This window comes from Mugil cephalus, chromosome 9 (genome assembly GCF_022458985.1).
Source record: "Mugil cephalus isolate CIBA_MC_2020 chromosome 9, CIBA_Mcephalus_1.1, whole genome shotgun sequence".
NCBI lineage: Eukaryota > Metazoa > Chordata > Actinopteri > Mugiliformes > Mugilidae > Mugil > Mugil cephalus.
In genome coordinates this window covers 14,338,906-14,350,050 of record NC_061778.1, presented here as the reverse complement: position 1 = coordinate 14,350,050, position 11,145 = coordinate 14,338,906, and the positions used below count along the sequence as shown (strand labels likewise).

The 11,145-nt window shown below is 42.7% G+C and overlaps 2 protein-coding genes across 4 annotated transcripts; one reads left to right on the top strand and one right to left on the bottom strand.

Annotated features, from left to right (window-relative positions):
• Positions 1-2,343: 2,343 nt before the first annotated feature.
• cryba1a (crystallin, beta A1a) lies at positions 2,344-5,368 on the bottom strand. Its single transcript, XM_047594482.1, has 7 exons — positions 5,249-5,368; positions 4,774-5,116; positions 4,277-4,343; positions 4,001-4,119; positions 3,588-3,729; positions 3,247-3,389; positions 2,344-2,732 (listed from the first exon to the last, which is right to left on the bottom strand). The coding sequence occupies exons 3-7, from the start codon at positions 4,313-4,315 to the stop codon at positions 2,585-2,587; spliced, it is 591 nt and encodes a 196-aa protein (XP_047450438.1). The 5' UTR covers positions 4,316-4,343; positions 4,774-5,116; positions 5,249-5,368; the 3' UTR covers positions 2,344-2,584.
• A 1,348-nt stretch (positions 5,369-6,716) lies between these two features.
• On the top strand, positions 6,717-10,309 carry crybb1l3 (crystallin, beta B1, like 3). Of its 3 annotated transcripts, none has more exons than XM_047595221.1 (6): positions 6,717-6,812; positions 7,939-8,012; positions 8,131-8,249; positions 8,346-8,478; positions 8,925-9,067; positions 9,295-10,309. In XM_047595221.1, the coding sequence occupies exons 2-6, from the start codon at positions 7,947-7,949 to the stop codon at positions 9,461-9,463; spliced, it is 630 nt and encodes a 209-aa protein (XP_047451177.1). In that variant the 5' UTR covers positions 6,717-6,812; positions 7,939-7,946; the 3' UTR covers positions 9,464-10,309. The 3 variants fall into 3 exon arrangements, with proteins under 3 accessions (XP_047451177.1, XP_047451179.1, XP_047451178.1); XM_047595223.1 differs by having other exon boundaries at positions 6,812-6,830; XM_047595222.1 differs by lacking the exon at positions 6,717-6,812 and adding an exon at positions 6,846-6,911.
• Positions 10,310-11,145: the final 836 nt, after the last annotated feature.

Below are 11,145 nucleotides of genomic sequence, written 5' to 3'. Positions count from 1 at the left end.
ACCTCACAGGGGCGGAGTTCCACCGTGATGTCACTTTTTAAGGTGGACCGGTCGAGTTTCTTTCTTTCTTTCTTTCTTTCTTTCTTTCTTTCTTTCTTTCTTTCTTTCTTTCTTTCTTTCTTTCTTTCTTTCTTTATTTATTTATTTTAACGAATTAGATCAATTTAGCACTTAGCACAGTACTCTTTATTTATAGGCTCCTTTCAAAACACGCAGGACACAAAGTAAGACAGTATTTAAAATACATAACAGACATCAAAAGCATTAAAAAAAACTACAAGTATAAGACACTGAAAGATAAAATAAAAAGATAAAGCATTTGGTTAAAAAAGGATTAAAAAAATACAGAGAGAATGAAGGGAGGGTGGAAGGGAATTCCAGATGCAGGGCAGAACGGCTGAAGACTCTGGACCCCATTGTGGTCATGCAGGCACGAGGTTGAGGGAAGATGATGATCTGAGAGTTCGACTGGGTATGTTGATGTGTTGTGTGTGATTGTATATATTCTTCATTTTTTTGGAAGTGAGAAGAGTGCAAATAACAATAGTTGATAAACAATGTAACCCGATGGCTCCGCTAAGTTGCTATCTTAACTGTCTGTACGGGGGTGGAAGAAAACCAAGCAAGATTTCCAAGAAAATGTCAGATAAAATTGTTAGGCGGAAACAAAACTTCCATACGACTGCAAAAGACCTGCAGGAAGGGTTGGCTGACACAGGACTGAGGGTGCACTGTTCTACTGTAATGCACTGATTCACAAAGATTGTCTACAAGAAAACGGAATAAGAAACAAACCTCACCGGTTTCAAGACCAACACCACTTTGTTTAAAACCGCTGAAGAACAAAAAAGAAGTTCTACCAGCTGTCAAGCGTGGCTGTGGAAGTCAATGACTCAGAAACGACTGAATGCATAAGGAGATCACTAGATATGAGCAATCCAAAGCACACCACACAACCCACCCCAGAGAAAGACACGCTTGAGTTTTTAAGTCACATGCACAGTGTTTGCAGCTAAAAAATATGATGTGATTTGCAAGAGTGGCAAGTGCAATTAAAAAAAAAAAAACATATAGATATCTATAAAAGATCTCGATGCACAATCTGCTGTGCTCAAATTCTGTATCATTTTAGATGTTTTGTTTTTGAGAGACAGGAGAAACAAGTTTCTTCCCATTCTGGGAATAGAGGTAAGAACAATTTATGTAAATACGGGCTCAGATCAAGAATTCATTGCAATAATTAATAATATTTCTTTGTGCCTTTATTTTTTCTTATAATTTCTTATCGGTTTCTTGTCTTTTTGCTCTCACTTTTGCAAATCCTCAACAAACTCGAAACATTCCCAGTGTACCTGATTTTAAATGCTCACCTTTGAAATTGTTTGTCTTTTTCATGTGTCTGGATGTGTTTTAGAAGGTGTCCATAAATCATAATTTAGACCCGGCTGTGACAATGATCATCACCATTTAAACTGACCCTCAGCTAAAACGACCAGAAACCAGATATCGGAGCCGCCCAACCAGAGGCTGCAGTGGCATGTGTCTTAAAAACATGGACAAGGGCATTTATTATTGTTACCGGACAGATTAACTGCAGTGAAAAACAGCCATAAGGAAACTGCACCCTGTCTCGTGAAGACCAGCATTTACTTCAGCAATGACTGAGTAAGTCCTCATTACACATTACCCTGACTAACTGCTATTTGTTTACTCAGGTTAAACATTAGGGGTAAAAGTAAAAAATGAATTTGTTTGTGAGGCTTCCATATCACTGCAACAGTTTTAGGCCATTAACGATTCTCTTTGTACCTTGTGTGCAGAGGCTGTTATTGTGTGAATCGGTGGATCAACAGCAATGCATCTAATATGTTGATTTAAGCTTTTAAGTGTGCGTTCTTTGTTCTAGTGAGTGATATAAAAACTGTTTCTCATGCTTTCCCACGATTACCTGCATAGCGCGCCACATGCTGTGGATGAGTATGAGTGCATTATTTTCTACTATTACGAATGTTTAATGAACTAAACAAGGCTTGCAAGCTGGAGTCTAAACCCTAGACTAAAAGCCAGAGCTCCTTTAATGCTTTTCATGTTCTCTGTTTCACAAACACTGGTATTTCACGTGAATTCATAAATGTTCACATGCTGAGGGGGAACAAACAATTAAAATAAATCACAACTGAGCACCATTGAGGTTAGCAGCAGACTCTTGTATTTCTGTTTATTTTCAAGTTGCCCATTCTTTCTTTATCGACCACAGGTAGCATGGTGTTCACCCATAAATAGGAGGAGCCGTGACATCGCCACCCTGCTGCCGCCTCGAGGCCTTTAAACTTCCTCCTCTTCTTTCCTCAATGGGGCGTAAGTCAGGAGCTTCTTTTCTGCGGCTGTTTTTTTTTTTTTCTCTCTCCTTAATTCTTCATTTATTCTTATTCTCGTTTGTCAAAAGAACAAAACAAAAGTGCTGTAAACATCTGGGTGGTAAAGCGCCAAAAGGCGTTGGAATGACTGGGTGAGGGGAGGAAGATGAGGAGGAGGAAGAGGAGGTAAAGCGTGAGGGGCTGGGGCTGGGGCTGGAGAGGAGGTCTCATTGCTGGATTCGACGCAGCGACTGCACCTGGAAGGACTGCGCATGGGAGCCCCACTCTCTGTAATGTTTGTACTCGCCGCCATGGCGATCGCATTCCAGGATGTACTGGTAACCACGGTAACCAGGGAACTGGTAGCACACCCAGCTGGAAGAGGAGGAGAGGAAACAAGTGATTAATGGCGAATACGTGGCGTGCGCAGGGAGTGAATGAAATGTGGCCTGCGTGAAATGAAATGAATTCAGATTGAAAACAGTCACACTTCGCACACTCTGTCCAAACAGATAAATCAAATGTTAACAAGCAGCCATTGTGTTTGCTTCATATTATTCAAGGGAGGAGGGCTGGAACCACAGCACTGAAGCGGTGGATACTTAATCTGGATGCATCATTGCAGCAAAATTAGGTTTTAAATATTATGCATAGTGTAGATGAGCATCATGAAAAAATAGAATAGTATAACAATTGTAAGCATCTCCTACATAGCTAAAAAAAAAAATTTATATTTTTATATACACTATATATATTTGGATAGTTTTATGTCGCAATCAGTAAAATAAAATATAATCTATCAAACTGTTCCATGGGGGTAAAGCAGGCAGTGTTTATATTTATACTTCCCCTTAAGCGGCCCTTAAAGAGTTCAAAGGTCAAGACTTACGCGCCGCTCTGAACTTGCATGGATCCGATCTCGTTGTTGCCCCAGCCCATGGCCTGAAGAGAGGGGTAGTCATCGTTTATCTCCCACTGGCGTCCCATGAAGTTCTCCTTCTCAAACACCACCATCTTGGACTCCTTGTGGTTCTGGGGGCACACGAGTGAATCAGCGTCGTTAACATCGGACACACAGTCGATTTAAGCATCAGGCAGCATTTCACATCTCATTTGTCTAAAAATGGACAAATTGGACACTAAAGCGTCACAGTGAGTCAATTTCACGAGTCACAACAAGTGAGAATCAAGATGGGGAAAAAAAGCTGCCTGCTGAGGACAGGAACGCACGGCAGAGCAGATGGGGCGGAAGGACATCATCCTCTCGATGTGGTAGGCGTTGCTGCCGCTCCATGACTCCCAGTGAGGATACTCTCCTTTCTCCAGCACAAACTGCTGTCCACAGAAGCTGGAGTGCTCATATCCTGTCCAGCTGTCACCAACAAGCACACAGACACACGTAAGCAGCATTACTGGATCATGGGGACACTTGTAAAACAAGCTGGCTGGCAGATGTTGGGCAGATGCTTCCTATAAGTGTATCTGAGGGAAGCTGTGAGCAGCCGGGCTCAAGGGTTAAGTGGCGAATGTTCAGTCATGAGCCGCAGAATGTGTGAGGTCATTTTAAGTGTCGCCTTTTCAGTTTAACTCATCAGTGTCTTGTTGAGCTGAATTTTTTTTTAAATGCGGCTTGTTCGACTCACGCTCCACACTCGACCTTCAGGGAGCGGATGTTATCGACGCCGCAGTCCATGATGTTCTGGCAGTCCGAGGTGAACTCCAGACGCTTGCCCTGGAAGTTCTCCTGGTCATAAACCGTGATCTGGAGAGGACACAAATGCATACATGTAGTATGCGCATGCCCGCACGCACACACTGATGTGTGTACAGACGCACACATCATTGACGTTATCAGGCCAGGCATGAAATTAAAAAAAATGTAATCTGCTTTGGCTATTGATCCAAGACATCAAACTCACCTTCCATGGTCCCAATGGGGTGGGATTATTCAGAGCCATGCTACTGTGTGTCTCAGTGATGATTTACCTTCACGGAGGAGAGAAGGGAGAGTCAATGAAGAAAAAATTACACAGTGGGAACATGCGCTTCATCTGTGCAAGATGTGTTGGTATTATATATTGGTATTATATATTTCACATCTGAGCTACCTCGAAATAACCTAACATCAAACAATATAGAATCATAGTCCTATGTAACAAACCCCTGACGTCATACATGTTTGGGTTTGAGACCTTTGCCATGGTCACACTAGATGGAGCCACCTTGAGTCGCCTTTTGTTGCAGGAACAATGCACTTTTTTTTTTTTCTACCGTGTCTGATCACTACGCCTATGCATATGCATGTCTGCCCTCGGCCTATACATTTACGTGGCTCAGCAGAATCAACAAAGAGAAAAGACACAGAAAAGTGACAATGGTCTGCACAAGGCTGAATGCATCGAGACAGAGGGCTTACCTGACCGGCCCCAAAAGAATAGCTGTTCAGTGCTCACAGGGGGCTCCACAAAAACGACGTCCTGACCCCCCAGAGCAAATGGACCTATTTATACATGCTGGTGCTGAAAAGCAGCTGGGCCCGTTGGGTCGTGGCAGGAGTCAGCACATTGCTGTTCCAGTCTTTGTTCGGTGCTGAGCTGCTGGGCTTTAGTTTGCCACCGTAGGACTGGATGGAGGGCACCGTGCCCAGTGCAGATAAGCACAAGTTCAAATTGGTCCGTAACCAGTGGGATGGACCGAGTCCTGGCACGGCCTTGAACCGGAAACAGATCATCGCCTTGTTGTCTCAGACACATTTTGAGCTAACGTGGAAAAGCAAGAAACAGAACACAGAGGGAAATCAAATGTTTTTTAAATTCTCTATCCAAACAGAGACACACTTTTAAAAAAAACTGTCTCATAAACATGGACTTCTCTGTTAATAATCCACTTACTGACTTCTTCCCACACTGCACTATGCCCCATGTTCGCTTTGTCCATCAGGTCCACCTCTACTGACCCCACCTCTCCGGTCCTTCCGCCTTTTCACTAACTGCTACATACACACATGCTCCGTCACGCGCTCACACAGTCATGGACAGAGACGGACGCGTAAAGGCCCGTTCACGCACTCGCACACACACCCAGAGCATACAAAGAAGCTCACGCACGAGTACAGAAATCCATTTACACGGGTCAGCTGGCCACATCCTTCCTCTTTGCATTATATCCATTCAAATGTAATCCCAGTGTTGTGGTTTTTGTATTTTTAATTAAGTAAATGTACAAGAGTATACCTAAACTGTGGCAAAAGTATCTTGAATCGTGTTGTCTGGTCCCTGATTATGAATCTGTTGAAAAACTGATGAAAGTAAATGCATCCTTTCCTGTGTTAAGCACAAAGCTGATTTGTCTGTATGAATGTGTGGCATCATGTCTAAGCTCACTGATGACTCAGTGGCACAGAGGAACACTGACAGGTGTAGTGTTGACGCATCATATCATGCAAGGCTACTTTCCTGAAAGCTAGCGGTGTCCACATAGAGACATAAATAAATTCAAAATGCAAGAAAATGAGCTGAATGCACTGCGCGGGTATTTGGGGGTGCGTTGTCGTCCTTGTAATTCAATAATTAATCTTGTAAATGTGTCCATGTTTGAACACTGAAAGCAAACGTCTAAAAGAGATCATATGTCACATGTGTTGTCTTGATCTCATTTGTTTTAGAAGCATTTAAACCATTAAAGTCTGATAGGTGTGAGAGCTATTTCTAAAACATAGAGAAACCAGTCAAACGTTATGTGAAAAGGCTCTCTGGTGACATGATTACTGCATCTTTATTTCTTCTTTTATCTGATGGCGTTTGCATGCATGTCGCTTTGCATGTACAAATGCAAGCTTGCCGCGGGTTGTATGACATGTGCATGTATGGATACAGCCTGTCCAGCACTATAATATGCAAAACTGTCCAACATTCGCCCTGTCCAAACAAAAGAGATAGATGTCGCTCCTGCAGTCAGCACATTACACACACGGGGCTCAAAGGCTTAGACGGCCCGCATTAAGGATCAAGAGAAAGCGAGAGAATGTGGAGGTGAAAGGCAGAATAAATCACAGAGAAATTGGTGAAAATGACAAAGGGTGAAGATAAGAAATTTAAAAAAGGGGATTTAAATAGAAGTGAATCACAGAATATGAGAGAGGTGGCTGCAAATGTAAGTGTGGGCTGGAGTGCATGCCAGCAAACTTTCTGCTGATGGCAGTGAATGTCCCCGGTTCCCCCACAATGGCACTGGACAACAAAACGGGCAGCTGAGTCAGCCCGACGAGCCTACAGATAAGCAGCGTGACCTTCGACCTCGAACCATGCTCCAAGCAGCTTCCCAGCCAATGAGAAGTCAGGATGCCGCATCTATAGACTGGCTTCGGATGTGAATGTATATATATATCCCCACTCACAAGGCCTGCGTCCATCACTTTCTCCGAAGGTCGGTCCGTCTCAGCCTGCAAGTGTAACTGTAAGTTTCCTCTAAAAGGTACTCTAACGCTTTAAGAACTCCTAGAATCACTGGATGTTGATGGAAATACTGTTGTTTTCTTTGGACGGACAGAACCAAGTGAGGACTGGCTCTTCTCTTATGCCTTAGCTATGGACTGAATTGGTGGGATATTGACATTAGAAACTGCAGCGGGGCGTGATTTATTTATTTTTTTTAGCTTTCAGTGCTGCTCTCATGTTTACCTGCCATCCAGTGGTAAGACTGCCACAAGAGAGATTGGGGCTCATCATGTGTCATGGCAGGCTTTGACAGATTAACGTCAGGGGATAGGCTGGGTAATATGCGCAATAAATAACACTCTGCAGAAACAGATGAAAGTATGATGGTAAAAAAAAAAAAAAGTTTGCTGGGATGGACTTGAACGAGTGAAACATTCAAAGTGGATAATACTGCTTCTGTTTAAGTATTTTCCATTTAATGTTTCAAATGCAAAGGAAAATATACAAGGCAGCCTCTTACTTTCAAGAGCAACTTAAAGAGCAGCTCTTGAAAAAATAAAATAAAATAAATAAAGTTGAGACAGTTGTTTATTGTATGTCTTCACCTTACCCTGATGACGTATAAATGTGCTCCGGTTTGTGTGGGTACCGGTAAAACAGCACCATCATAGTTGCTGGTTGTGGTCAGGAAAGAAACTGACTTAGTATTAGTTAACTCATCTTCAGCAGGCAGATAAACCGTTCCGATTTAATGGTCTGCACACATTTACCCTGTGAAATCTACTTTTTATATCACCTTAAAGCTATGTGTACACCATATGGCCATAGATACTAGAAAGATACAAAATCTTTCAGTCCTTGAGGCTGATTTTCATTTTACAGCCGTCATTTTGCCTTTCATTACATTTGTGAAGGCCTTTTGGATTGAATCTGAGCGTTAGCTAAAGCTTCCATCCGGCAACTCTCTTAAACCCGGAGGAATCCTCGTGCTCAAACACAAACCATTTTACACTTTAACACTCCGCTCTCTCGGAATTTGAGTACATGCTGTGTTCCACTAGTCATGAATTAGTAAGTACGCTCTTTAAACAGATCTCTAAAAAAAAAAAAAAATGTCTGACTGGCTTGGTCCCTCCTCTCTGCAGATCTGATCATGTCTCACTCAGGTGCTCAAGGCAGCATTGGCAGCCACTCTGCCATTGGACTGCGCAATTACAAGGTACTTCCACAGTTACCTTTTTATTTATTTTTTAAAAAAAATTGATTAATCGCAACAAAACAAATAAAAAAATCGAGTAATCCACAATGATTGACTGCAAGACATTTGTCCTTTTAAGATATACCTCTATGAATGTGAGAACTTCCAAGGCCGTAGGATGGACCTGTTCGGAGAGTGTCGTAACCTGTGTGAGAAGGGTTTCGACAGAATCGGCTCCATCAGGGTAGAGTGTGGACCGTAAGTCGCCAAATGTACCATTTAGGTGAGATACAGTATGCCCGACTGAGTGACTGGAGGCTAAATATCCGTGTGTCTGTCTGTCTGTCTCTGCAGCTGGGTGGGTTATGAGCAGCAGAACATGACCGGTGAGATGTTCATGCTGGAGAAGGGAGAGTACCCCCGCTGGGACACCTGGTCCAACAGCTACAGGTGTGACCGCTTCATGTCGGTCAGGCCCGTCAGAATGGTAAGTGAGCAGTGGCAGAAGGTTTTTACTGCTTCTCAAAAACCTGTATTTGCACCTCCCATCCGTCTCCCTCATCCATCTTTTATTTGAACAGAGGAAAGTGCTTTTTATGGCTGCAGTCATATGAGTATTTATAGACTCATGCCAACGCCGCAGTATTTTTGGATTAAAGCTTTTATTATCTGACATTTGTGAGCCGCTGCGTTTTCAATTTGACTTTTTCCGTTTTCCGTTTTTCCAAATGTAGAAAATTACTAGTTTAAGTGTGATGTTTGCCTCCATTTAAATATGAGGTCTGCATTATAGAGCATAGTTCTAGCTCAGATTTGCATAGACAATTGGACAAGATTTTGGTTACTATTAATCTCATACTGGATCAAATCTGGGACCTACAGCATCTTCAGGAGATCAGTTACTAATGCAAACTTGGTGTATTTCTCATACAGGATCCCCAGGACCACAAGATTTGCATGTATGAATGTCCAAACTTTGAGGGGCGAAAGATGGAAGTGTGTGACGAAGACATTCCAAGCCTGTGGTCTTACGGTTTCCAGGACCGCGTTGGCAGCATTCAGGTCTCAGGTGGAACGTAAGTGGTTGTCTTCTCTGGGTTTGCATCTGTCTAGTCAGTAGATCGTAGTGACCTAAAGGTCAGAGAATCTAACTTAACCAAGCAGTGTGAGAGCTAAGATCATGAAAATGACGTTTCTAGTAGCTATACATGCATAAATGTTGAAAGTAATAAGACGAACATTGAAAGGACACATAAGTAAAGCTTCATACAACGCATCTGCTTCTCTCTACTTCTTCACACAGCTGGGTGGGATACCAGTACCCTGGCTATCGTGGCTACCAGTATGTGTTCGAAATGGGCCCTTACAAGCACTGGAACGAGTGGGGCGCCCACCACCCCCAGATCCAGTCCATGCGCAGGGTGAGGGACATGCAGACGCACCGCAGGGGCTGCTTCGAGATGACCGCATAAAAGGGGGGAACAGCAAGGGTTCAGGCTTGTCACGCTGCTAAGACATCCCTTGGAAATTCTCAAACAGCCACTTTGCCACACGAGCGTTACGGCTTTTTAAGTATTGTTATTGCATTTACTGGCAGGATTTGGAAGTATGTGGCACAATAAATGATACTGACTGGTAAATTCTTGTTGTCATGAACCTCCAGAGTAACTGCAACCCCCAGTAAAGACAGCAGCAATGCTCTCTGTTTACAGACCTCATAGAAAGATTAGATGATTTATCATATTTATGAACACAGGGATTGTAGGGGATAAGTAGATTTAATAGTTTGTGTTTTTCTTAGTTTGTTTCAATTTGCATCCATACCTGAAAACTTTTGATTTTATTTTCATTTTTATTTATTACGTGTTTCAAGCTGAAATGATGCCGATAAGCTTGTTCATCAAAGCGCTCTCCCTCTCCTGGGATCCACAGATTTTTAGAAAGTTAAAGGGAAAAAAGATAAATAAATAAATACTAATCCCATCACTGCCCACAAAGTACTACCATGGACAGCTCTCAACTGTGCACATGCCCTGCAGTGAACTTGCAAGGCAGAGGGAGGCACTATCTCCTCATCACACAGGCAACGGTGTCAGAGACTCGATGAGGACACCGGTCAGCCTGTGGTTAAACACTGGGGGCTGTGCAGGGTTGTGTTTTGCTGATGTGAAAATGTTTCGGACGGCCTGTTTCAGCTTATCGGCGGGACGGTTCACGAGGTTTGCATTTTACACTTTCTCAGGGATGCTGGCATCTGGAAAGCAACTTTCCAATGGAAAAAAATAAATAACCAAATAAAAAATATTCTACCTGAAAAACATCTCTCTCTTTTTTTTTGCATTTTTTTTGTGTGAATTTTCTTTTTTTAAAAACACAATCGTTTCACGGTTTTATAGATGAATATTTATTATTTATTATATAATAGAAGAATATTTATATAAGATGTCACTAATTAATCTATGGATCAAATTAAAGTCTGCAAGGTGAACAGGGGTGCTTGCAGTGATTAAGCTAGATAAGGCTGGGTGTCTTTTCTGTGCCCTTTTCGTGACTCTTTTAATTTCCTAGCCAGCAAATCTGCTGATTTGGTTCACTGTCACCACTTTTTCAAAACTCACTGGACACACTGCCTGCTCAGCACTAAATTACTGACATGTGTAGGCCTAAGCGATGAAATGTGAACACAAAACTCTTCAAGAGGCCAAAAATAATTCATGTTAGTGCTGTTCGGTGTAACCAGGTAGCTGCATAGGTGATAGTATGTGACATCAAATGTTTTGTTGGCAGGCTGCTGGCCCCAGATGGCCATAAAACGCAAAGACACATAATGATACTGTTGAGGTTCACAATACAACAGAGCCAACCCCCTCGGGATATTTCGTTCTTATGTTAACGTAAGCTATAACACATTGTCTAACCCGAATCTCTAAAAGAGACAAACACCTTTGAATAACAGCAACATTAACGACCCGGTTTTCGCCTGTGAACGCTTACATAAACAGTATCATTTCCAGAGGCTATTTCTGACACCAACTAACTTCCACACGGGAGGCAGCAAAGCTCATCTCCGAGACGAGGAACGAGTTAGTGTTCTTGAGTAAAGCCCGGCCGTGCACGCACTGTTTATCAGCGGATGACGAGGCGCGCAGACGGT